We start from the raw sequence: 26,653 nt of genomic DNA on the forward strand, positions 1-26,653 counted from the left end.
GTCTCTGTCTCTCTCTCTTCCACTCTCTTTCCCTTTCCTGTGCGGACAGACACTCCCTCACCTTCAGAGATACCTTACCCTACGTCTTTAAGGATATTTGCATGTGGAACCATGCCAATCAGTTGCCCTCCCAGTCTTTACAAATCCACCTTGTGAATGTGTGAGGAGCTAAGAGGAGATGAAAAGAGAAATAGTGAAGACTACCGGGACTCGATCTCTCTCACTCTGTGTCCTTGTAGAAACACTCCTGACCCACTTTAATGTAGCAGAAAGATAGACATGAGCTGCTTTGCTTCTATCTCCTTCAAGAGAAGAGACGATGCACAAGAATGAAAAAGAAAAACGGACCTATGCCTACAGATCTCTCCATATTCTTGCAGCAGCAGATCACTGAGACTACTCGAAGATTTCCCGTTTTGAAGGGAACATACACCTCCAGTCACGTCCTTCCTCACAGTCCCTGGGCACGCTTCTTCAGCATCTAAGATCACGTCTCTTACATACGTTTTTGATCTTACCTGCTCTTCTCAGATCGGTCTTGATCTGCTAGTGACAACAGATGAGCACGAGTCGGGGGTGACAGCCGTCCAACCCCTCTCGAGGAAACAACGTTTGACGAAGAATGAGAAGGACTTCCTTCAAGAAAAGGCGGAAGAACGTAGCGACCATCGAACCAGGGAGGCGGCGAAGGCGGTGGATACCTGAGAAGTCGGGCAATTTCAGTGTCTGCATGAACTTGCATATAAAACGTCTCCTTCACCAGTGAAGCACTAGACCAAGAGGGAAGTCCAAAAACGTGTAAGGGAGAATGAACATAGACGCCTAAGAGTTGCACAGCTGGGGGGTCCAGCGTTTATAGTTCTTCAGAAGAGAGGGCAAATCCTAAAGAAACTATACAGGCGTCTTGGTTGGGAAGCTGCCGTTGCTAGCATCTGTCTTTCTATTCTGATGTGTATGTGTAGTTGACCGGTGCATGGAAGTGTGGACACCGGAGAGACCCCCGGAAAAACGCGAAGAGAACTAGGCATCACGAGTGCTCCAGAGTCGTCTATCTCCACTCCTGATACCCCCAAAGAGCCGACGTGCAACAGAACACAAAAGACAGAGTTCGCGCTCAGTTGTACGCCACAAAGCACACGCAACATCACCGACGGCGCGGGAAGCCTAGCATAGGAGAGAAGAACTACAGCAGAAGAGGACACATATGAAAACCGAAGGTAACCTTCCGAAGAAGAGACACACGAGCAGAAGTTCCTGACCAGGTGCTCGGCTTAAGTGTCTTCATCTTTTGCAAACTGAAAAGTTTGCCAAGGGTCGGCAGCTCTTCAACTTCTTCTTCTTGTTGGCTCTTCGCATCTTCTTCAGTCAGAACCACCCCCGTCCTTGCCTGCTTTGCATCCTGTTGATCTTTTGCTTCCGACTGGATTGTGGTAAAGTGAGTTTTAGCATCGAAAGCTGAATGTCCGTAAATAAGACGATCTTCATCGTCACTGTCCTCGACCACGAAGACTGTCGAGGGAGCATCAGCATCTGAAAGCGTAAGTCTTCCTCCTTCTCTCTCAATGTCCATCCATCTTCCTCCGAATTTCATATCCTTGACAGAGTGGCTCATCGCCCGGCTGGAAGAAGAAGACAAGGAGACCATAGAGAGCGAAGATGTTTCTTCGTCCCTCTCTATTTTTCCTGCTGCTTGGCCAAGCACCCGGCCTCCTTTTCCTGCAGTATCGGTACCATTACACTGTACAGCCTGGTCAATGAGATTCTGAGCTGCTTCCCACTGGGATGCAATTCTAGCATACTCTTCCTGTTCTTCCATCAATAAGCTAGAGAGAAAATCTTCGTCGGTAGGTGCCTCTACCCTCACATCGTCCCTTCCTTTCTGTCTACTCTTGTGCCCTGGTACTACGTGACTCCTCAACAGGGTTCCATGTAGAGGAAGACAGTCCTTACTAGGTTGTCCGCTTTCATTTTCTTCGTATGGCTTGTGCTGTTGCTGCCTTTCTGGTAGTGCACACTCGACTTGCTTTTTCAGTTGACGCAGTTCCTCAAGATGAGCCGGCAAACGAGGACCTACAATAGCCAATCTGCTTCTCTTAGTCTCTCCTTCCTCTCCTTCAGAGACTTCAACACATCTCTTTTTAGTTGGCTTGTCTTCGACATCTTCGTCGTTATCTCCTTCTTCGCTATTGTCGCTACTTTCTCTTCCACTCCTGTCTGTGTCTGTCAGCTTCGATGTCTCTGATCTTCTCTCTTTCACACCACTTTCATTCCTGCCCGTCGTCCTTGATACTTCCTCTTCTTCTTCGTTTTTCTTCCCCTTTTCCTCACGTCTCCTCTGCGAAAGTAACTTTTTCTCCCTTCCTTCTGCATGCATCGTGGTCCTATCATCCACGCGTCGTCCTAATCGAGGCTCAGCTTTTGCCTCTGATTTTCCTTTGTGTACTCTCCTATCTCTCTCTAGCTGCATACGGAAAGCCTTCGCACGGCTTTGAAATCTCTCGTGAAGCCACCCAACTGTTCGACAGAATGCTTCATCTCTAGCTCCTTCAACATGTTGCAGAGAATGAAAGGAAGCTCGTTCATCCGCTCTCATCCGTGAACCTCTCCCTTTTTCTTCTTTGCCTTTCTGTTCTTCGTCCTCACTACTCACACTGCGATGGGAGTCGGAGCCATCACGGGGGGCACCGGTAGTTGCTGTCCTGACACGTCCATGTCTTGTCTGGGCATCCAAACTCAGATCGGTCTCTGCACCAGCAAGACCTTCGCGAAGTACGATGAAAGGACGGCGAACAGAAGAAGAGAAGCCTTGTCGCTTTTCGGCGTCCTGAGTAAGACAGGAAGAAGCAGATTTATCCTAAGGAGAAGATTCTTTATACCCTCTACGCTCTTGTCCTAATCAGCTCATAACATGAAGGTCCCTGAGGCATCGAATGCAGTGGTCCGCTACTGCGCCCCCGTCCTACCTACAGCGAGCCTCACAGAAAACACAAATCACGGGAAGTGCTGAGGAAGTTTCTATTATGCTTCATATCGACTGCGGGAAGAGTCCGGAGCATGATTTGCCTTCCGTACTTCACGCGATCTTGCCCAAGTGGGCCTTCGACACCCTCCCTGTATTCTTGACGCTACTTAGATGCCTGATCTTTGGTTACTACCCTGTCCTGCTAATCACAACTACAAAAGTGCGCGAGAATGATTTCATTGGGACGAGCTGTCTACTGTGTTCCCTCCGCTTCTCTTTTCGAATGTGCATACACCTGAACACGACCCCTCTTCTCTATCGTGGAAAGTCTTGTCTCTCGCGATCGTAGCCGGTCCTGAAAGTGAGGTCTGAAAGCTATTGAGAAAACAACATAACCTTACAGTTGTTCGATGTATGTGTGCAAGGAACTTCATCTAATTGATGGGTATCTTGGCAGTACTCATTATACATTGTAGCTGTCACTGAAGGCCAACATCAATAGCTAAGGTGGATAGCCGACTTCCTTGCTCCCTTCAAACGCTCCCCAGCCTACAGCTAAATCCTCCTCATCCATGAAATCCTCTGGTCTTTGAAGAAGGCGAGTCGCCCCTTCCTCATCTCCATACGCTTTTCCGGTCTCTGCTGCTGCCACTTGAAAAGAGGCGGGAGTCCACCCTGCAGACAAATACAAGCTCCAACCTTTTCTTTGAAAGAAGAACACAAGGCTAGAAGAGGATACAGAACCCCCAACAGATACAATGTCTAGCTGCCCTTGACAACACGAACGAGACTCCCTCGTCCAAGGGTCTTGCTCAGGACACACATATGAATTCCATACACATATATATATATACTGATGGAGAGAGAGACATGCGATCTTCTCTTATTTGAACAGTGGTAGCCGACGGAAAAAAAAAAACGTTTTGTGAATAGGAACAGAGCAGAATGAAGGGATACAACATGATCCCGGTGGTGTCAGGCATGATAGCACAAGGAATTGAATTCATCTGTACAGGAGAAGGGTTTTGTAAGAAGGGACATCCAATCGATATAAGATCGCCAGTAGTGATTTCCGCGGCAGAAGCAGTAGCAAGGACAAAATATCATTTTCTGGCCTTCGATACGTTATAAATAGTATATGCAGTCAGTGTACTTGTCAAAATATACACACACTTATATGAATACAGACGTCTGTATAGACAACAGCCGACAGTCGCGAATGAGGCCACGCCGACGAAGAGTCGCATGGAGATGTGAGAGCGAGCTGCACGTTTGACCGCCTGCGACGATTTGGATAAAAAACGAGTGTGGACAGGTCTACAAGACGAGAGATGCATATACAAAGCACATGGAGAAACGCCTTCAGGATAGAGCATGCACCGGAAAACATTCTCACTAGAAAAGCAGATAACGTCGGCGAAGCGAGAGAACAGTCCAACCAGGCTTCCGAAGATACACAAGAGAAGCCCTCGCTGAGATCTGTCGGGTGTATCCGCAGAATTTCTTGGGCCAGCACACCAATCTGGCGACAATAAAAAAGAGCTTCTCCCTGTGAAGTCTCCACTTGCGCTTTTGTTCCTTTCATATACCGTGCATATTCACACTACAGAAGTAGACGGGGATAGACAGACGAACAGATGCCGAAATGCCGGTATACATTGGTCACAACACAGCGAAAGAGGTGGACCTCCTTACCTGTTGCCGGGCAGATAGGATTCTCCAACTGCGAATGAAAGCGATCGCTCATTGCCTTCTGTCTCTTCATTCCTCTCCCCTCCCGAGACATCCCGTGAGAGACCGCAAAACCAGCCGTAATTTCAGCACCTATCGCAGCCAATTCCGCCTCTTGAGCACGTTTTGTAGCTCTCTGAGCTGTATCAAGGGCAGCAGCAGCAGCTGCTGCTGAAGAAGAAGAAGTAGACTCCTCGAGGCCGGTCTTCGGCTCCTCGGCAAAATTCTGTCCGGAGCAGGCATGAACAAGCCCCTCCCCGTCGACACGTTCTTTGTGATAGCCAGTGACTTGGCTCCCACTGTTAACCTCTGATACATAAATTGTATCGTCTTTATGTCTCCGTCCGTCTTCAGTGTGCACCCGAGCGTCTTCTGCTTCTGCTGCAGGCTCGTCTTGTCTGCCTCTGGTATTTTCATTGTGACACTGTGGTTGATTCGGCTGAATGGATTGAATGGCTCGCCGGGCCCCCCGTGCCTTCTTTCTGCACTCGGCAACAACAGCTAGAAGCTGTTCGGCGGTACGCTTTGCCTGAAGAGCTGACGCCTGAAGACGTGTACAGTTCAGGCGAGACGCCTTAGCTGCTGTAGAAAGTAGAGCAGGAAGAGAGGGGTTTTTGACCCCTCGTTCCCTCCGGGCCGTATCATAGAGCTCATCTAAGCTGAGAGGACAGAACGGGGTGCCCAAAAAGGGCGAGGCACTTGCTGAAATATCAACAGGAGGCGCAGAGACAGGAAGAGGCTCTCCCCGAGCACTAGCCGACATGGTTCAAAGGCAGGTTCGTGACTCACGGTCCTGTTTGCTTCAGTCACCTCAAAGCTGTAAACGAAAAGACCTTGAATATTGAGAGACACTGGACTGTGCTAGTGAGTAGTTGAGCGAAGCCATTATCTGGAGATCGGGTGGTATTCTCGTGTTACTGACAAGTAGAAAGATCTGGGGTGCTCGCACAGCGGATATGTCGACGAAGAGATGTGAAGAGTCCGCTCGCGGTCGCCGAGAACACATATACGTAACTCTCACTCGGACGATAGTGAAGAGCCTCTACGGGTAAGAGGGGACCGAGTCGTTATTTACAAAACTATTGAATTTGCTTTATCGAAAGGGTGAGGCTGCGCCTAAAAGGCACGAAACACTCAACAGCCGAGGATTTTCAAAGCGCGATTCGCTTGGCGAAAAGGAGTTAGATATACGCAGAAAACACACTACTTCGACGAACAGCACACTGCCGAACGCACTACTTCGGAGCGAGCGATGAGTCTGCGAAGACCAATGATGCAAGAAGCTACAAAATACAGTTGCGAGTGGCTCGAGTTCTCGGACGAAGACTAGTAGCGAATCAAGACAAAACTTGATCTGGAAGAAGTCCTGGAAACCCTGAGGTGACGGTGTGACTAACTCAAGAGCAGAAGCGTGCATGTGTACGGCTGGCATGCGGCTCCAGACGCTGAGCTAGTGAACAATCGCCGGTCGGACTGCTTCTAGGTGAAGCTGAACTCCCTCTCGCTTGACGGTGGTCTAAACATTCCGGTGAAAACAGTATGGTTTAGTGAATCTATTGAGTACTGGAACTCAGGGTCTGCACCAGCTCACCTGATTGACAGAGAAAAGGCGCGGAAGCCACAGGGTCAAGGGGATGGTTGCGGATCAATATAATAGAATCTAGGACCAACAGTTCTGTTTCGGGTGCGCATTCGCCTCGGAGGTATAGAATGTCCACTTCCCTCGGGCTGACGTTTGCGCAGCACTTAGATTGAGGTGTATAGTTAACGTAATGCTTTTATACTGTAGTGAACACTGCTACGGTCGAGCAGGCGAGGGAGGAGTGCCATGAAGCCGAAGCAGCACTCTTTGATTCCTTCCAGTACTGTCAGTAGGTACGGCACACAGTCACCCCCGACACAACTTGTTGACAACAGCTCCGCATCTTGGCCAGCTATGCTTCCGTTCGTGTGTAGTTGGAGGAAGTCCGGGAAGCACGGTTCGCTTCGTTTCTTCCTCAGCACTGAACGTGCTCAGAACGCCCTTTCAACAAGCTCCGGTGCCCAGTCCAGTCGGTGGCACTTGGCATCTTCTCTACTGTAGTTCATAAGCGTTTTCGGGCCCTGGGCTTTTCTGAGCCGACCGTAGCGGCCTTTCTATTTGCTTCTGCATTCAGTTACTTTTACCAACAATCCTGAAACCTAGCAGCTGGTCTACGAGATACTTGCGCTGCCTTAGCACCTAGGATCTTCATCCGAGCTAGGACTTCCTTAAGTTACTCTACCTTGTACGAGCTCCTTGTCATCCTGAAAAGAGTTCACCGAAAGTCCACAAACCTGGGAGGCTAACTCACCCCTAACAGGGTCCTGGCACAGCCGTGTCAGACAACTGCCGAGATGTCACTCGACAGCGTCGAATAACTACAAAGATCCAGTCACCGCGGGATGGCGATTGAAAAGTGTGTTTCCCAAATGAGCAACTTAAAGACACCCATAGGGACCACCTGGTACTCCGCGCTGTTCTAGTTTCCGTTCCGCGTTCGTTACTGCCATCATTCCTGGATCGAGGCATCTCTATTTGGGGGGTAACGCAGTGCTTTTTCACCCTGCTTCACGCCAGGTGTTGCTCCGCTCCTCTCCTTAGCTGTTCCTGTATACCGGGGTTGGGCCACCGCATTAAGAGAGCACAGGTTCCTTGTGGTGGACGGTTGGTCTGACGATGGATCTCTTCGGTTGCGGAGTGTCGCGACTGACCCCCAGGTCCCTCAGACGTATCCCCCATCTCCTCGGTGTTGCAAGTCGTTTCGTGGTTTAAGATATTCCCTCGGTTTCTGTCACTGTCCGGGGCATCTCGCGCGGCTGGCTGCGTAACGCGAAGTTGGCTTTTGACCTAGAAAGGTTGCGCTCCAATAGTTAACAGGTGTGAACTTACTGTTACACACCATCATCCCGGCTTCCCCCGGTGCCGAGCTTTCCACTTCTCTATGGATGACAACTATTGCCTTAGCGCTGAACAACACCGTTCTCTTGCAGCGGAGCAGGAAGGAGGCGGCGTTAAGAGCGCTGCACAGAAACTCATGCAGAGGGTACTTTTGGTCGTACGGCCGGACTCTCTGGGAAATATGCGAGTCCCGTGTTTCTGGTAGCGAACCGAGCGGCACATTTCAACACAGCCCGTGAGGGACAGTCGATAACAAAAAAATGTCTGGAGTTGTCCCTCAGGCCGCATGCGGCTTCGAGGTGGTGCTTGGGCCGGGGGCAACGGTTTAGCTTCGGGGGAGAACAGCAAGCTGCCTTCCTGTTCGTTAGTCTAGGAATTCCCAGGACACAACAGGAACTCGTAGAATGAATTGAAATATTGCTTGAGAGTTGGCCCAAAGAAAAAGAAGATCGGTGCTTCGCTGCGCACAGAGAGAACGGGAGTACGGAGCTATGAATATGCGGGTGACCCGGTCGGAGCAGGAAGAAATGTGTGCTCTTCGGTGACCGGCAGACTCGAGTCTCTCCATCGCGCATTCGGCAACGCGTGTCCTGCCGAGCCACTGTAGTTCTGCCCGCCCGTTCAGCCACAATGCTCAGGCAAACAGCCCGTGCTGTCATACACGTGTGTGCAGTGACTGTTCCTATTCTGTGTTTCCATTCACACTCAACCATGACTGAAACCAGTAACATGGTTCAAGCCCCGTTTCAAATACCCTCCTCGTACTCAGACTGTGAGGTACTAGGGAAGTATGCGTGCGGCCCCTCGATGCACACGGTCGCTGCGCCAAGGATGATAAAAAACCGAGCCTTCCCTTCCTCCTCTAAATCAGTCCCCAAAATCGTCACCAAAAGGATTTATGTCAACTGGCATAGGAGGACGGGCATGCGCGGACCCTCCTTGTCTCTTGCTGCTACCACTGCTTACGACCCTGTCGTCGTGTGGTGAGCATCGTGTTTCACTGAGCTCGGCAGTGCCTGGAGACGACGAACTTCTTGAACTGGGGTGAGATTCGTTGACTTCTAAGAAAATTCTCCCTCCTGTCTTTAATTGCGTTTCACGTCCTGCAACTCTACCGGCATCCCACAAGCCCCCCGCCGACGATGAAGTCTCCCACACGGGGGACTGGCCACGTGATATCATATCTGAACAACTATCCAAACAGTCCGTGGCGGTTAAGCTGCTTTCTCTCGATGAGAGTAGATTACTGAAACCAGGAACTGGTGGCGGAGGCACCGTAGTCGTTACGTCTTTCTCATTAGAGGCGGGATTCACCTTACTCCGGCGAGATTGTTGAGTGCCGTGTCGCAGTCTACCAACACCTAGAGAAGGGGGGGGGGGGAAAAAAAACACAAATAGCAAGTTGACCACAAACGACAGCAGACCAGACCAGGTCATGAAAGCGCATCTATACACGCGTATCTTGGCTTGCCCTCGCTTGTTCATAAGTATTCTTATTCATATAGACAAATACGCGGTAAGTGTGCCATTGTGGGTACAGACAGGCACATAAATCAGCAACGTCTTGAATACAGTGAACCAAGAATGGTAGACTATGTATCCGTACACTCTTCCGGAGATGTCATCAGCTGTAGCCGTGCACAGTGTTTGTGTGCTTTCTCCGTCTCCTGTACATGCCACTCAGTGCCCCGACCCGGCGTGAGAGAATTGCGGCATTCGAGGGAGCTGCTACGTTCAACTCGCGCCCCAACCGACTTGCAAGTGATTTGTGCACATCAAAGTGATATTCCAGAAAACTTACAGCAACCCCTCTCCGATGTATAACACTGCACAATATTCTGTCCGTTTTATCTAGAATAGCTATACTGTAACAGGTTGTCTTTATAGTAGCAGTAAGCTGCTATCGCGTATAGAAACGCCAGAATGATGAATTTCTCCTACCGCGTGGAAATGATCCTTCGTGAGACCGGCCAAGTCTGCGGTCACGCCTTTGTTTTTCAAAAGCTTTAGTGGTGTCCCCCTGTATACAATCTACCTCCCGCCAAAACACTCGTAGATACAAGGTCGACGATAGATTATTACAGTGCTACAGAAATCACTGTCTTGCATCTTGCTGCCGCTAGAAATTACTGAAATGGCAGAGACAAGAACCACTTACTCGTTCGAGACGCCGCCGGCTCTGGTTCAGTCGTCTTTGTCGAAATGGCTTTGAAAAACCGTGAATCGTCTGTTGCTGCCTGGGGAGGAAAATGAGAACTCGATCGAGACGTCTACAAGGCGGGCAGGTGTGTTGAACATTCACCGGTGACAAAACACTCGCGCTCCTATCTGTCACATCCAGGCACATGCACGTACTTGTAGAAATAGCATAAGTGGAGATTCACACCGGCGTTTCAGTGTACACCCTTCATGGATGCGCAGGGAAACATGTACGTATAGATAGAGCTGTCTGGTGCCTACTCTTTCAACACAACATCGCGTAAGCACACTCCTGTTTATATGAAAGTATAGCTGTAAGAGGAGGCCAGTGGGGCAGGCTATGCAGAAGACATGTACTGCCCCTTTCGGATAATACAGACACGTGTTTTTCTCCGGGTACACGTATCAAGATAAGAGAGCCTGTCTCAGCTTCATCTTGTCACCATACGCATGTAAGGTTGTGCATGTGGACCAGTAGGTATACGCATGGGCAGGTGCCAGAGACAGACGATAAACTTTGTGCTTTTCTTCTACTCAAGGAAAGGGTGGAACCTTAGGTCACGGAAAGAAAAAGCTGTCTCCATCTTGTGACAATAGCTCTCTACCAATTTTCTCTCTTACTTCCAGATCTGCGAGCCAAGCAGCAAGCTCTCGAGTTGGAGCAGATGGCCGAAAAACATACGAATTACGGCTTGAAAAGAAGTGCTTTCTTTTCTCCTATAAAAACATCGTCTCACACACAATTATCTACACCTCTCGAGGCTAGCGAAGTGACAGACACTCTCACCACGATATGCGTGTCTAGAATCTAGCAAGTTCTTCTCCGGCGTCCATACAGCTTTCTGCAGAGAAGACTCCGGACTTTTCTTCCCCAACAAATGATTACCTGAAAGGTGTGTAACCTTTCTTGGTCATGAACACACAGGAGTGTCCCTCTCATGCTCTTCCTTTTCAATGTGCATGATCCACCTCTCTTTTCTATTGACTTCCCCATACTCTTCTACACTTCCTTTTGCTAGGAAAAAAGTAAAATTCAAGGCTACATAGAGAGAAGGGTGGTTGATTGGGTTTTCTCGTCCTCTGTACAACCACCATAGGAGAAGACTCTTCGTTTATATGACAGATGACCAGGCATAATCTTGAGAACCGCTATGAAAAAAGGAGAGAATGCTTACCCGTACTTCAATGCATGCACCTCCCCCCGTCTGATTACGAGGTTGACACTTCCGAACCTTGAGACAAGTAGAAAGAAGAGGAAAGCTTCACAAACCGAAGTAATTCAGTTAAGGTGGCGGGAGAAGACGATCTGAGAGGTGGGTGTATAGAGGCTTCCCTGTAACCTTTTTTAAGTAGAGAGAAAGGAGAAATCTTCGATACAGCTAGGCATCTAATAGGTTTGATGAGCTGCGATTCTTGAGAGTGAAAAGAACACTCATGGCCCGAGGAAATGAAAGATGAGGCAGTCACACATCATGCACATATGGCATCCACGGTAGACCTAGAGAAGTGAGAAGAGCTACTGGGCAGCCCTTCACCCGTCCACGAGTCAATGTAACTGACTTGCAGTACAAGACAGTTCGTCAATGGATACGGTGACGTCTATCTACAGCATTCTTCTGCAGTGGTCGACTCCGGATCTAGACAGCAATGGGCTCTGCATTTAGACATGTATCAAGCTGACCCATGCATATGAACCTATGGTTTTACAGCTGTCGACCACCTTGGCTCGACTTCGTATGTCAACTGTGTTCTTGTACGGCATACTCTCACCGGATTCCTAGCAACTACTCCTTGTATACAGAACGACCGTGAAATGTCGACACTCTGTATACCGTGATGTAGGGACATAGTACTTGTACAGTCATAAGGTTCAATAAAGTGAATGAACGGAGTGAGCGACCGTCTTCACAGATAGCATAGATAGTCATGAAAGCTATCTGATGGAGCTATCCAATCAGTGCAGCATGTGCGTGAATAGCAGAGAGGATATACAGTTTTCTAGAGCGCGAAATTTCTTTAAAAGAGACGTTCTGAGTGTCTGCTTGTTCTCACTTCAGCTTGAGCAAGGTAAACAGACCAGCAGGCTTTCTTTTCATCGGGTTCATTGACATCAGCTTCTTCACGAAAGAGATGGAGGTATCGATCCCAAGTGAGAACAAGATACCCGCCTTTCCACTTCTGTAGAAATCCACTTGCAAAACCTCCTGTTATAGAAGATGCACCCCCTGCTTGTCTTTCAACCGTCCCCTCATGTATCACGAGCTGGCTAGGTGGAAGCGGTGGGTACCGAAGCTGCTCGGCTAGCTGGCAGACAGCTGGGAGACGTAGACATGGGGGAAGCACACCTTCAAACGACCTCCCCGTCTTGCTGCTTTTTCTCTCACCTCCGGCCTTCTCAAGAAGGTCGCAGTCTTCAGGAAGAAGAGCTGAAAAGAACGTGAAGAGGAAACTCAAAAACCGGGATGTCGTAGTCTTTCAAACACCGATGATAATCGTGATATGCACCTCCTCGCGAAATCGCTTTTTACCTCGGCACATTCACATGCGGGGCGTCTTTCTTGAAAGATCAAGAGCGAGTACACAGCAGCAGAGGAGCGAGGGAGAAGCAAAAAGAACCGTACACGCACATGTCATAGGGGGAAAGTAGAAGTGCCATGTAGCGGCGACACCGATAGGTCTATTCACCGACACTTCGCTTCCATGGCCTCGAAGTTCCAGTGCATTTCTGTCGAGCCGCTTGTCGCATACGTCCGTATAGGTTTCCGCCAGGTGTGTGCATGTCTCTGTCATCGGCCAGGTGGACCTATGTTAGTCTATCTGGAGGAGGCTGTTTGAATCTTTTCTTGTGTTTGCATGTATACAAGCATTCATGTACGGGCAGCTGCGTGATGGTACAGGAGTCTCTTTCGTAAAGAGACCTCAGTAACGTCATGTATCCCCCAGCTCTTACCACATCTTCTTAATAAACTCCATACGGACGCGTAGTCCTTTCTATCTTTCCTCCGTACACGTGGTCTGTGTCCGTGTCTTTCATCTTTATCTCCATCTACTCGGCTTCCTTCACCTGCTCCTTGACATGGCCCCCAAAAGACTCCCTCTTCTGCTTCTCCTCTCTCCTCCTCTCTCCAGGTACTGCCTGGATCATTAGAACTGCACTTTCTCTCTTCTCTCTCCCCCTCTCCTTCTGCACCCCTTTCTTTTGAAATCTTTCTTCTCTCCGTCCGGCTGATATGCGGAGAAACACTTCGCCCCTCTCCCCCTTCTTCCACATCATCATAAGGCTCGGGTGCTACAACGGCATGAGGAGCAGCGGCAAAGTGAGCTCTATCAACAAGATCGGCCGTGTGTATTGGCCGTGCATAAGCGGTTCGATTTCTTCTACTGAGGTGATCTCTTTCCTTCTCTTCTTCTCGATCGTTTGGTGAATCAAACTGTAGAGAGCCATCGCCCTTCCTTCCCGAGGTCTTCCTTTCTTTCCAGAATAAGGTGAAGCTCGGAGACGAGGAAGATGAAAGGTTTCCAAAGAAACATCTCTGATCTAACAATTCACGTCGCTTCTGCGTTAACATGACCCGACTTGAAAGGTGCTGTTGATTTAACAAGTCAACCGCATTCGCTGACATGGAAGAAAGCGAACTCGGACCAAGAAAAGCAGAATGAGACGAAGCACTTGACGACTGTGGGTGGAGGTCGTTCTCTTCTTCATTCTCCGACGAAGAAGTCGAAAGAAAAGGAGAGGATTCTGCGAGACACAAGCAGGCACACTTCGGGGCATATCCGTTTTTTTGTACCTACCGTCTCGCATCTGTTCATGTAAACTCAACTATGGACGTACTTGAGAGAGATCAGAAAGACACTCCCCCCAAAAAATTGGACAGCGAAAAAGAGACGGGATGATAGACACATACAGACAGATAGATAGAAAGATACATGGAGACAAGAAAGAAAGAACGTAGAGATGTGAAGATACCACCTCCCGTGAGTGTAACGAAAAGAGAACTTCTCCTACTTCAGATAGGTGCCTTGAAGATCGGGTCTAGACTTCACTCGAGCCGCGAAGGGCCAAGGGTACGAAGGGCTCCCCGGGTACGCACATATATTTGTAGACAAATGCATCCAGTTTCTTCTCTCTAGAGATGCATGGGTCTAGTCAAGAGAGTAGAGAAAATCTCTCTCTCATGAACACAAGCAATGCGATGGACCCGTGACATACCCGGGGGATCGACCTGAGACAGACAGTCGACGCAGTTCGTGTCTAGCTAACAAGAGAGGTTTTGTTCCTCAGAAGTGGATCCACCTGAGGCTACACATGGGGGCTCCCATCAAATCTTTACTACACACACCTACATTCCCTCTCTTCTCATCTGTGAATACTGCACCACCACGAGGATTTAAGAACGAATCCTGTATACTGATAGAGACCGTATATATGTGTAGAAGTGCGTGGTGCTTGTTGAGAAGACGCGAGGTACAGTGTACTGCGTATCCTCCCCTACGTGCGCTTGCACGGAATAAAGAAAAATTCGTTGACAAGCTTTCTACGTCTCCACACGACTACCTATATCTACATCTATCTATCTTCCTATCGATCTGTACATATGAATACATACGTACGCAGTTATCATCTTTTTTTGTACTGTCACCCAAGGGAAGAAAACAAGATCTCAGTTAGGTCTTACCAAAGACGTCAGATACACGACCAAGGGTTAAGAGGATGATAGAAAGACAGCTCTGCATCTTGAGAAGAAAGGATTGAAGAACGTGACGCATTGTCTCATGTCTCCAACCTGTGAAGAAATTCATCGACACCTGTAAGGAGGGGGGATGGAAATGGCATTCCAAAGTGTATACACCGGTGGGCAGGAAAGCTCCATCTTGGGTGCTTTTCGCGAATAAACACCTGGGCTACTGCTATGTCTTTCTTCTATCTGTGTCGAAAAGCCTTATACGTTTCCAGAAACAATTCAGACCTGTCGGGGTGTATATACATATGCTCATGTGTCTGCACGCGTACGGAGGATGTAGATGCATTCAGGGAGACACCCCCTATCACAGACACATGCGCTGGAGAAAGACTACGCCCTATCTACTATTGTCTTCTCGTGATGCACAAGTTTCTACGGCATAGGATTCACTTGGAATGACTCCTGGGACCACCCCCGAAGACGCTAAGAAACGAAAACAACATTAAGGAGTGTTACGCAGCAGAGCAACATCCTCACAGGATGACTCAGAGGTCTTAAGGAAGTAGATGCACCAAAGACACGTGTGTGTCTCTCTCTTTTTCCCCTTTCTCTCTATATGTTTACATATCAAAAAGGCTTCTCTGTATTGATATGGATGTTTATGTTTGGGGAAAGAAGACTCCGCACAGCCTGGACTTCCCTGACGTGAAGAGAACTGAGTAACTTCAAGTCATGAAAAAGATGGTCCTCAAAGTCAAACGACAAGGCCAGCCGGCATTCACAGAAAGCATGGGAAACTGGAGAGTGCATGCGAGTGAGGAGAACTCTGAATGATGTAGGAGAAAGAAATTAAGAGGAGAGGCGTCGTTCATCTGTAAGAACGCATGACTTAAACGTGTCCTTAGATAGATATTTCTTCTATGTAGATGTGAGATAGTCATACACATAACATCTTCGACGCCTCTTCGCTGTGTGTAGGTAAAATACATACAACTATGATGGACACTCCTTATGTATGGAAAACTCCGGGTATGTGCCCGAGCAAACAAGCTGTCTCGGTCGAAAGAACTCTTTCGTGCAAGGACAGCGAAGAACGGGTGCCAAGTCTTATGTGAATGTCATCATATAGATGCCGTTTTTCTTTACAGTGACGTCCACGCGAGAAAACTACTAAACAACGAAACCTGACAGGAGAAAGCTTCTTTGAGAAAAGGTGACAGGTGTGCGTTCTTATTTGACAGCACATACATGTACAATTGGAAACCCCCGTCTCTTTCCATCGTACGTTCTAGTATTTGTAGCTCAAGGATGGAGATGATCAACGCCTTGACTTGTTCGAATTCTTCCTTCTGCGCCTTACGAGCCTGCATGGTTCACCCCCACCCCCAGATTAACGAAGTCTGTTGGTTTCCCCTAGAGAAAGAAAGGAATAGTGATGGGTGGTCGCTTGTTGATGAATCCTCGCGGATGCGTACCTGTGCTTTTGTCTTCATTGTATGTGTCCAGGTTTTTCACACCGAAGAAACGGAAAGAAAGTAGGTATGGTGACGCCCGTTGGTAAAGGGGTATAGAATACGCCGACGGCGAGGCCTACGGATTGCTACCGTAAACCTATTGTAGCACCACATATATCTTGCATGTATCTAGATATAGATGTACATATATATGTATATATGGGTATTAAAAATTCTATACATATTATGTGGTGAACCCGGGGAAACAAAGGATATGGATATCGGCAGGTATCTGTCAGCTTGATTTGCTGACGTCGACATAGAAACAATATGCGCATACACTAGAGACGGGAAGGACCCAACCCCTCTACTGTCTTTGAGTGATAGGTTCTGCCTTTGGCTCGAAATTCTCAGAATGTAGGGAGGAGCCTGAAGTGTTCTATATGCACGAACACATACATTTACATCTGAAACGACATTTGACTGTATATGCTAGATGGGCTTCCGAGCCGTGACTTTGATCTGAGAAGAGGGTTCTTGTTCTTGTTCATCAGTGCCTTTCTCTTTCAAGTCGCGTTGGTGTCTGCGCCTTACCCACATGCAAGGACTTAGGTGATGATTCGAGAAGAAATGCAAGGGGAAAGGGTACAAGGGAGTGGCTAGATAGTTCGACAGATATCCTATCTGCACAAGAGAGGAACTAAAAGCCTATGCATGTGTAATCTCGTCTTCCCTGCAGTGTATGCCATACTATGCATCATCATCGTCATCATTCATGAAGATAGGATGACCTCACCGCGTATGAGTATTTCCTTTCAACTAGCCAACAGCACTGAGGTTGCTGTTTCTTTCCGGCGTTTACTCCCCCGCTCGATGTCGTCCCCGTTGAGTTTCCTAAGGCAGACAGAGCACTTGAGGACTGAGCTGGCGAAGAATCCTCGCCTATCTCTGGGTGGGAAGAAGAGCGCAACACAGGGTTTGTCTTATTACAAGACAGAGATACAAGATGCTGACAGCCTGCAGCAGACATGGTCGCCTGAGAAAAGAAGAAGACAACATGAAAAGAAGCCACCAGACGTGAGAAGGGGGGAAGAGGGAAGGGGAGCGAGTATAGATGGACACCGAGTCCGTCTTTGGTTTTCCTCTCGCCGCTGAACCTAGACAGCTACGAATCACTGAGATAAGTGCATGAACGACTGATATGTCGGGAACCTATGTAACGACTGTGGGAGATGAAGACACATCGAATATGAAAGAAGGGTGAAGAGAAAAAGAGGTGGAAGGATTCTCTTCTGAAAAAGTGAGATTTCTTTGCTCTCCATCACTTACGTGCCGTGAATCGATTAAACAGACTGAACCTACTTCCAAATCTCTTAGCGTATCCGGTTTTCTTGATGTCTACTCCACAAGATTTCCTCCTAGCTTGACCCCCACCCCCCCTCTCATCATCATTCATCCGAAGAAGTACAACGGAAGAAATTTGAGGACTGTCTAAGACACTTCGCAAGAACGCAAGAACAGATAAGAAGTGAGGAGCGGAGAGAGAGACGGTGGAAGGACGCTTTCCATAGGACGAGACATGTACAGATTTTTAGACACAAGCACATATATATTCTAATACCTATATAAATACATATAGATATCATACCGTATGTGTAAGAGATGTCAGTTATGAAAAGCATGAGAGTAAAACANNTGTTTTACTCTCATGCTTTTCATGTGGATGTTCATGAGAAGAGAGTGACGTTCTGATGTGAAGCTTCTCGCTATTCTGGAGAGACGGAATACAATACACTCCTATCACCCCGTGAATACATGATATCAAAGCATGCAATTCTTTGTCTTGGGAGGATGTACATTTCGTTCAACTCTTACTAAATTCCAATGACGATATGATGGAAATTTTGACAGTGTCTGCCCGACATTCGAGCAAAGGAAAACCAAGTAAGGAAAGAGAACAAATGAAGACCACTTGCCACCGAGCTGAACTCCTGGTGGCCTACGAATATATCACGAAAGACAGAGCACACAACTCATAGCTCCTGAAGAAAAACACTCGTTGTCGCTCGCGTCTTTCTTTCTTTTTCCAGTGCCTCCTTGTATATGGAATCCAGGAACGAAGAGACCGGAAGAAAGAAGGAAACAAACAAGAGAAAAAGAGGGAAGGATATCATACTCACTCGTGAAACATCGTCAAAGACCTGCTCGTAGACATTCCAAGCATGACGACAAGCCTCATCTGCCTTCATGGCTAGTACGCGGTGCTGTTGAAGACGGAATTCGCACATCAGCACAGATCCCCCGAAAAGAGACTTATGGCGAAGATCTTCTGGTTGGTCGTTTTCTTTCTACTCTCTCATACAAAGTATATATAGAAGCTGTCAAGATCATCTGTGCAGTATCGACAATACCCTAGAATTTCCTTCTGCATGCATTCTCTTCTTCTCTCTGTGCCAGCAAAGGTCACAGGTGAGAAGAAACAGCAGAACAGAAAAAAGAGGGAGAAGTAAAGACCTCTCAAAGACGAAGTTCGAAGAATGAAGAGATGAACAGACGGAGAAACGAACCTGCGGAAAGAGAAACAGAGAACGCCCTGCAATGTGTAGACAGACGCATAGGGACTACGTATGTACGTTGATGTTTGGATTTCTTTGTCTAACCGAAGAAGTCTTACTTTCTTCAGATTCTCAAGATATTTGTTGGTTTCTCTATCATACTCTACACATAGCCTTTGAAGGTGATCTTGAACGAGCTCGCTGTGAACGAAAGTCCCAAGTGTCTCCATTTGAAAGGCGTTTTGATCATGCATTTCAAGCAAAGCAAGAAACCAGGAGGTTGACGATAACTCAGGGAACATTCCTCTGGATTGCTGTAGATGCGTTTTCTTCACTTTAGGGTGATCAGCTGTCGTCGCACGCTCTTCTTCTTCTTTTTTCCCCCTTCCTCCCCTATCATCATGTGCCTCTAGAGGTTCTCCATTGGAAGATCTGCGCCCATCCCGTCCTTTCTCCTTCACTTGACTCTTTTCAAATGAATGCCCTCCCTCCATATGATCGATACTGCTGCTACAGGCAGCCGAAGGCCATGCAACGACATACTCCGTCTTCCCCTCCTGTCGTACAGAACTTTGTTTCTTATCGTCATGTAGAGACCAGAGTGTTCCTCTCTTTGAGAAAGAATGGCTTGTATGAGAGTCTTCCTCAGACTTTCGCCTTGAGCCGCCTGCGCTTCGCCTATCTTCCGACCATGAATTAATATGTCCTTTCTCTTTTTCTGGTCCAGTGTAGGTGATAGAAGACACATGGGATTCACTCTCTTCCGTTATTGTCAAGCTATGTCTCCTTTCTCCTGGACTTCGTCCTAACTGAAGGGGACTGAAATGCTGAAGAAAGGTCGTTGCTGAACTCCAACGCCGTCGTGATCTTCCTGAGCTCCCTGTGGAAGCACTCCTCTGATCCGATATGCTTCCGCGTCTGCTGCTGGATGTACACTCGACATCAGAGGAGATACTTGATCTTGAGTGTTGTCCGCCCTGCTCGTTCCAGGTTTTTGGCAGCAGCCCCCCTTCTTGCTTCTTTTTCCCGTCAATGGCACAACAGCTATCGCCCAGTCCCTGTCCAAAATGCGGGAAAGCACACGTCTCCGCTGAAGAAAAGAGACACTCGCCGCCGGCGTTCTCTTCTCTCGGGAATTCGTTCGCAGAATCGATTGTCATATCTTCGTACAGCGACCCCGGCGTCCAATGACGACTAGCATCCTCTACACCGTCTTTAGGTGCGATAGAAGTGCTGCTGTCTCCGAATGCGGTTTCCTGTTTGAAAGGCGAGTTTCTCTGTTTGCTGATCTCCGATCCTTTGAATGATCTCTTCATGCAGCGCCCACGGACGTTTGAGAGTGCGTACGTTTCTTTGTGTGAGACAAATCTGTCCTTGAATAGATTTTCCCCCGCGCCTTCTGTCTCCTGTAAGCTTTCGCGCCGTAATCCACCTCTGGAATACGAAGGCGTATGTCGCTTATGAACATCTTCTTCTGCTGCCGTACTGTTCGTCCAGGAACATAGAGAATGGGAGGCAGCAGGTGTCGAATTAGCCGTCCTTAGGGTAGCTTCGAGGCAGTTCTTCTCGCGATTTGCAGCGTACGTTCCGTGGTCTGGCCCGAGAGAAGAGATACTAGATCTGCGGTGGTTTGTATGGCTCGTGCTAGAGATCCGCTCCATCGTCGAGCCAGAAGAAGCGTTAGAAGGGGACGGGATAGTCCCTCTATGAGAAGGATTCGAAGAAACATTTCCTTGAAGTAGAAATCCGTATCGGGTTTGTGCATTTTTACCTCTTCCACCTCCACTCCCGGTAGCTTTAAGAGCTCGTGCGTAGTCGAGATCTGCTTTGCTCCGAGCACGAAGATATCTAGCCGTGTGACTACTTACTGCAATGCTCTGCTCCACTGCACTCGTTAAGCCCGCAGTCAAATCAGCGACTAAACGCGCAATCGCGGTACTCCGGGCTTGACGCTCATCCTCCCAGTCTTTCATTCTTAACAGCCCCAGTTTCTTGCATGCCACCGCACGGAGAACATCTGCCTCCCCAGCGGAGGAGGAAACGGAAGAGGAGCTACGTGCTGCTACCGGGGCACCCCTGTCTCCGTGTGTCTCCCTTGTCTCACCAGGACCAGGCGAAAGGACAGCAGGGGTACAAGGAGGAGGGAGCTGAGAGCTAGAAAACGGTCTGTCATGTTGTTCAGCTGATGGAGCAGACGGTCCACCTAGCGGCGGTGACGACAAGACCCCACGTTGTCCTGCGTCAGCTTCAACAGCAGGAGATGACTGAAAACTTGTCCATCCTGTCTCGCCGTCGTCGGCATTCAACGCTGATTCGTCTGCTGCATGTTGTGCACTGTTGAATTCGTGATGAGGGAAGAGTTCGTCCCCTTGACGGCGCTCTTGTCCTCCCATGTCTTCTTCTTTGTCTCCTTTATGGCGCATCCCGTCCTCGGTACTGACACCACGATGCGTTGTTTCTTCTGCTTCACCGCTCGTAAGGGTGGTAGTCCGATTCTGTGCGGGACTGTCTTCGCCGTGCCCCGAACCTCCTCCCGGTAGTGCCATTTCCTTACTACGGAGGTGTTCTCCTTGAGAAGATTCTGGCTTGAAAGTTGATATTCTTCTGCCTTCACGCACTTCCGTGTGGTGGTCTTTTCCGATAGAGTTCTGTGAAGATACCTCTGTACTTGGAGAGACTTCATCTCTTGTAGTACCAGATTGTACCTCCACGCCGGGACAGACAGACGAGTCGTTCTTCAGAGGGGATACGTGCTCTTCTCTCGCCGCAGCCTCGTTCTGGGGAGATGAAAAAGGAGACTGGAGGCTTAACCCCGTGGCCGATCTTTGGAGGTTCTCCGTCTCCCTTGGCTCCCGTGCGAGCTTGGGTGGCTCCGCAGTGCAGTCTGACAGATGAGGTGCACGAGTTCTTGGACTGACCGGCGATTCAGAAGTATCAGCTGTCTTCTTCTCTTGCTCCTCCGCCGAGCGCAGACCCAGAAAAGCCGATGTCTTGCCCGCTGAAGCTACAGAGAAAGCTAACGCTGTGTAGCTGTCCTCTGTCTCCTCTGTCTCTCCTGCAGCACTGGGCTGGTGGAGACTTCTCGGATAGTGAACGGACGGTTCCGTGTCTTTCGGGTACGTGAACCTGTCCGCATGGCAAGCCTCGTACTTACTCGTTACGTGCCCGGTAGATGTGGTAGATGGCTTGCCGCCTCTGCTGCTATCAGAGCTTGATATAACACGGTCAGCGGCGTCATTCCAGTGGTTCCCGCCTGGAAGGTATGCGGCACCGCGGCTGTGGCCAGTAGCGGCGGGGCTCGTAGAGCCGTTTAGGGCAATGTCAAGTGTTGTGAACGGAGAGTCGGTGAAGGACGATAGAGAAATATCGCAGAAAAACTCGTCTTCCTGCATGGGGTTCTCCAGTTCGAGTGGAAAGCCATTGTCTTCCATCGTGTGATGAGCCAGTTGGGGGTCTTGCCTGGTACCAGCCCCAGAGATTCAAATGCATTAGGAATACTTCTAAGGAGTGTTTGTTTACACAAAAGTGAGAGGGAAAGTAAAACAGACGAGGAAAGGCGACAAAGATTTAAGGAAGGAGGTACGGGAATTTTACGGAGGCCGCCAGTAGGAGAGAAGTCAGGATAGTGGCCGCCGCAGATAGTAGAAAGGTTAACAAATCACAAAACCTGCAGCTTAACGGCGTAGGCGGAGACAGCCCACATGTACCCTCTCGAGGAAAACGAAATTGAAACTCAAAATGGCAAGTCGCCATTCTGAAAATAGCGCGTATACGAATGAATGCAAGGTGAACAAACGAAATTTACTTTAGAAAAAGCGCGGAACAGCAAGGTGACGCTTCTTTTTCAAGAAGAGGGCAGAAGGCGCGTCCTACAGCGAACAACTCAGAAGACACAAAAGCGAAAAGTGATGGAGTGTGCTGTCACACGGCGAAGGGAGCGAAGACAACGGGTATCGCATGACCCACTCATAACCGGTGCCGACAAACTCGGAACGAAAAAGGAACGGCACCACGCCAGACGAGGTCAGGGACTAAAGAGAATAGCTGTCGGCTCAATGAAGCCGGTCAACCCTCGAGAAGAGAAAAGCGAACTGGCGGGAGAGCGTGTCTTGAAGAGTTTTGTCGCCAGTACACTGCTGATACTCTTCGACTTCATTCAGACTGCAAACTCTCCGCCTCATGCGAAGATAAGGCTGCAGATACAACGGAAGAGATATACGCCTGGAGTGCATCTTGCGCTGGGATGATGCAAACTGTCCACTTTTTCCCGTCGGCGGATGTCGGTCGTGAACCGTGCTCTGGCTGTGTACCACAGTAACACAGACCAAACCATCCCCATCTACAGACAAACTTCAGCTGCCACTGACAGCTAACGAACTGACTCAAAGCGCCTGCAATGGGGTTGGCGTTGTCGATTCCCCTCGCATGTCGGAAGAACGCGCCGCACACACTCGGGGATACGCCGGTGGTGACCCGCCAAATATCCTTAATCCACCGGATATGATTTCAGGAGCAAGACGCGCGTACTGAGACTCCGGCAGCCGGGCATCTCTTGCCCTGATCGGGCATACTCCACGGAGCAGTGCAACAAGGCGGGTTAGCGGGCGCCGCGTTTCAGCGGCCAGAAGGGAGATGAGCGGAAGGCTGCCGCACTTGACGTCACGGTTTCCGGAGATGAGCGGAAGGCTGCCGCACTTGACGTCACGGTTTCCGGAGACAAGACGGAAGGCCTCGAAGAACCCGCTGTACGAAAGCTCCCAGGAAGGATATAGTTCTGCCATGCATACCCTGGCAGGGAAGCCTGAGGCCGGGCGACCGGCGTGAATGTTGTGAGCAGAAGACGACTTGCTACTGCCAGACATCGAATCGTCGACCGAGTTAAAGACGAACACAACTGGAACCATTCAGCGGCAGGGTGGTCAGACGGTTGAGACTGCGGAAGCTTCTTGAGAGAAGGCAACCGTGAGCCGTCAGGACACCAACTCTTCTCGGCTCGCTGGGTATGTTGTGGCCGTAGTGAGTACTGGGGGCGATCCGGTGTCGGATAGGCCTGAAAACCACTCCGAGCCTGGCCTCTAAGCGACTTCCTGTTGCTCGTACCATTCGGGGAAGTTATCTTGAGTAATCTCTCGGGCCCTGCGCACTAAGAGCTTGGGGTACAGGACATTCTGCGGCCTCGATGCGGGATCGCTACGGAATGGTCTTCCTGGCCAGGCGTAAGAGTGACCGGGGGGCCTGGTGTCCCCAAATTGTCTAGTGGTGTTCTACCCAGCCGTGTGTTGGCGTGGGAGATAATCGACGTACTTCTCTTTTCCCGAAGCAGGGGGCGCGTGACACGCGCCGATGAGCGATTCCGTGAGGACAACTAACGAGGTCACGAGTCTCCCACTATGGCCCCGTGACTGCCGTATACGACAGAGTCCCAGTTCTGTAAACTCGGTTGGTACATGGATCTTCTCTGAATGAGGTAGCAGGAACAGAGCAAGAAACCTGTACACTTGGCAGTGTCTCATGGCGGTATTGAACAAGGCCCACCGTTATTTAGCCAGCGACAAAACTGCGGCTGGCCCCGCGCCATGGAATCCAGCAGGTTGCAGCCAGATCGCTGAGAGCGTCGCAATGGCTCGCTACACAGCCGGGAATGACTGGCCCCAAACGAGCGGCATCCAAAAGAAAACTACTCGGCGTCGGCACTGCTGGCGAGGTTACACTACTACCTGAAACCTTGCGTTCTCAACATATCTAGCGGAACAGCACAGGTTATGCTCCCTCTCAAAGAAGTTGGAGTGACTGACACGCCGCACGGCAGTGCATGCGCGGTGGAAGTATGAGTGACTGATCTGTCCTGGTCGGCCCTGAGATGACAAGCAGGATTTCACTTTTCAGTAAAGCTCTCTCGCGCTCACTGACGGGAACGAACCGACTGCGTTGGGCGGCAGCCACCCTTGCAACCTTCTTCCGCTCGTAAGCTGGGTTGCAACGCCTACTGGATGTGCACATCACGGCAACACCGGAGCTACACATTAAGCAGGTGAAGAAATAATACGAGTCTGTATGTCTCGAACGCGTAAACCAAGAGCTCTCTAGGCGCCCGTCCAACGGGGCCCTCTCGTTGCTCAACAACGTATCACAGGGCAGCTGCACTCCGTTCCTTTAGGGACTTCTACGGTATCTCCTGGGGAATTCATGAACTGCTGAAAGCCATTCCTAAGAGTTGTAGGGCAGATTACACTGCTGCATCCCCTGAGTTGTGACAAAGCGGCTCCTCTTTCCCACACTGTAACCGTGTCCCGGTAGTTCCTCCGACACAGTATACGTTTCCCGGCAGCTCATGAGTCCCGGGGCGGCGGTAGTCTTCGCGGCAGCCGCGGGCAACCCCGAAAAACCAATCTACCTACAGCACCCGCTGGCGCATGCAACAATATTTCACCCTGTCACATCCGGCCTGCCGCCACAGAGCCGGATGAGGAAAGCAACCCTCCCACGTACAGTAACGAACCGAAGCGCAGTTGACCAAAACCATTCCAGCTCTTCAGGAAGAGGAGCCTGGACTGACTTCACTTCTGTGCCAGCGGGGATTCATAGCTGTTCTAACGTCAATCCGCCCCGTACCGCTCTCACCGACCATGCACGGCAACACCCGCTTCATGTTTAGGAAACCACTGGGCAAGCCCCAGAAACCGGGGCCGCCACAGAGCGAGCCATCCTTCCCTAGCAGAGTTTTATCGAACGTCCCCCGCAGCGAAGGCGACGACATGGGAGTCGATGCCAGAAATGCTCCGTGTTGAGTTCGGAGACATCGGAAGTCGCTACACAGTCCAAACCAGGTCCACAGTTGAGGCCGACATGAGACAGGGGGGTTACAGTGCGCGAGCGAGCTGCGAGCCAGTAACGGCGCAACGAAGCCGCTGCCTAGGGTCCCGCTGGTCAGGATGGGCTGGGACGAGCTCAACAGCCTCCGCAGCCGGATTCCAGCTGCCAAACCGGGACAGGTGAGGCGACTTATCCAAGTTCACACCCGTGTCTCATTTGCGTCTCTTGGGCATCCCGCATCCCACAAAACCGTCTCTGGGGAAAGAATCAGCGCAGCTGGGCCGGCCTGACCAACAGTAGAAAACACTCGTTTTATCGGTGCAAGTTCCTCTTTTTGCTCTGGGCTGCGGTGTCTCGCCGTGTCGCTCTGACTTAGCTTCTTTCCAGCAGGACGCGTACGTTCCATTTGTTCAGCCAGGATGGGGTGTTACCGCGCTGGCGTCCCGGTGCTGTTGTTGAGTCTCTGCGCTTTTCCTCGTGTGGAGTCAGCGGACTCCTTAGCAACCATACAGAAGGACTCCTCTGGAATGTACATTTGTAAGCAAGTGAGTCCGACGGCGAATTTATCTAGTACTGCGGCGGTGACGCTGAGTCCGGAGAATCCCAAGTATTCACTTGCCTGCCTGGGCGGCGACTTCGAGTTCATGCCACTGGATGGTGCGCAGGGCCCCGCGTTGACAGTATGCAAGTCGACGAGCAAGACGAAAGATGAGTGTGAGTTGAATCAGCTGGCACTACAAGATGTCCTTCCAAAGGCGACGAACGACTGGTACGCAATTGAAGGGAATCCACGGCACGTGCAGGGGGACGTCAAGTACGACTTCACCATTCCACCAGACGGATTCCCCCATGCCCAGCAGGTTTTCAATGTAGGCTGCCGCTCCATTTACGGAAAATACTGCTTTCTGACAGTGACGGTGCAGCCCATGACTGCGGCGGTTACCGGCAAGAAGGTGTCGTGCGCTTACCAGGAATCAGGGCCCGCATCGCTGAGTGTTTCGCTATCGGAAAGTGACAACAGTTTCACGCTGGTCTGTGGTACAGGCCATTTCCCACAGCCTTCCACATACTCCACACAGTACTGCTCAGGCAGCTCAGTTGACCCGACTGCATGTGCTCCCAAGGCGCTGACGGCGTTGATTCCGGGGTTCGACGCNNGCACGGAGCAAGGAGTGACGCTGACAATCCCGAAGGATAAGTTTCCACCGACTGGGCAGGAGTTTTTGACTGGCTGCTCTCGCGACGAAAAGACCGGTCCTTACTGCAACGTGAAAGTAAGCGTTGCGGCCGCCGCTGTCGGCGCTTCGACGACTACGGCAAGGCCAAGCGCTGGC

The 26,653-nt window shown here is 49.9% G+C and overlaps 3 protein-coding genes across 3 annotated transcripts in view; 1 reads left to right on the top strand and 2 right to left on the bottom strand.

Moving 5' to 3' along the window:
* Positions 1 to 6,042, bottom strand: part of CSUI_006482 (uncharacterized protein) — a gene marked incomplete at its 3' end in the record, with an annotated part of 6,653 nt that extends 611 nt beyond the window's left edge. Inside the window, exons 1-4 of the mRNA XM_068066640.1 lie at positions 4,658 to 6,042; positions 3,516 to 3,637; positions 1,260 to 2,824; positions 519 to 701 (exon numbers count right to left, since the gene is read on the bottom strand). Coding sequence (XP_067921382.1) covers positions 519 to 701; positions 1,260 to 2,824; positions 3,516 to 3,637; positions 4,658 to 5,456 — 2,669 coding nt within the window. The remainder of the gene's footprint in view (positions 1 to 518; positions 702 to 1,259; positions 2,825 to 3,515; positions 3,638 to 4,657) is intronic.
* Positions 6,043 to 7,922: 1,880 nt separating this feature from the next.
* On the bottom strand, positions 7,923 to 23,042 carry CSUI_006483 (uncharacterized protein). The gene is made up of 10 exons (XM_068066641.1): positions 18,132 to 23,042; positions 16,748 to 16,987; positions 15,783 to 15,861; positions 14,492 to 14,599; positions 12,763 to 13,554; positions 11,865 to 12,238; positions 10,988 to 11,044; positions 10,434 to 10,529; positions 9,772 to 9,850; positions 7,923 to 8,974 (listed from the first exon to the last, which is right to left on the bottom strand). Exon 1 carries the CDS (start codon positions 21,935 to 21,937, stop codon positions 18,308 to 18,310), a length of 3,630 nt encoding a protein of 1,209 aa, XP_067921383.1. The 5' UTR covers positions 21,938 to 23,042; the 3' UTR covers positions 7,923 to 8,974; positions 9,772 to 9,850; positions 10,434 to 10,529; positions 10,988 to 11,044; positions 11,865 to 12,238; positions 12,763 to 13,554; positions 14,492 to 14,599; positions 15,783 to 15,861; positions 16,748 to 16,987; positions 18,132 to 18,307.
* A 1,904-nt stretch (positions 23,043 to 24,946) lies between these two features.
* On the top strand, positions 24,947 to 26,444 carry CSUI_006484 (sag-related sequence srs57; the record flags this gene model as incomplete). The annotated part of the gene is made up of 1 exon (XM_068066642.1): positions 24,947 to 26,444. A coding segment is annotated over exon 1 (705 nt), but the record flags the coding sequence as incomplete, so codon positions are not given.
* Positions 26,445 to 26,653: the final 209 nt, after the last annotated feature.

The sequence above is a fragment of the Cystoisospora suis genome (assembly GCF_002600585.1).
Source record: "Cystoisospora suis strain Wien I chromosome Unknown contig_3284, whole genome shotgun sequence".
Taxonomy (NCBI): domain Eukaryota; phylum Apicomplexa; class Conoidasida; order Eucoccidiorida; family Sarcocystidae; genus Cystoisospora; species Cystoisospora suis.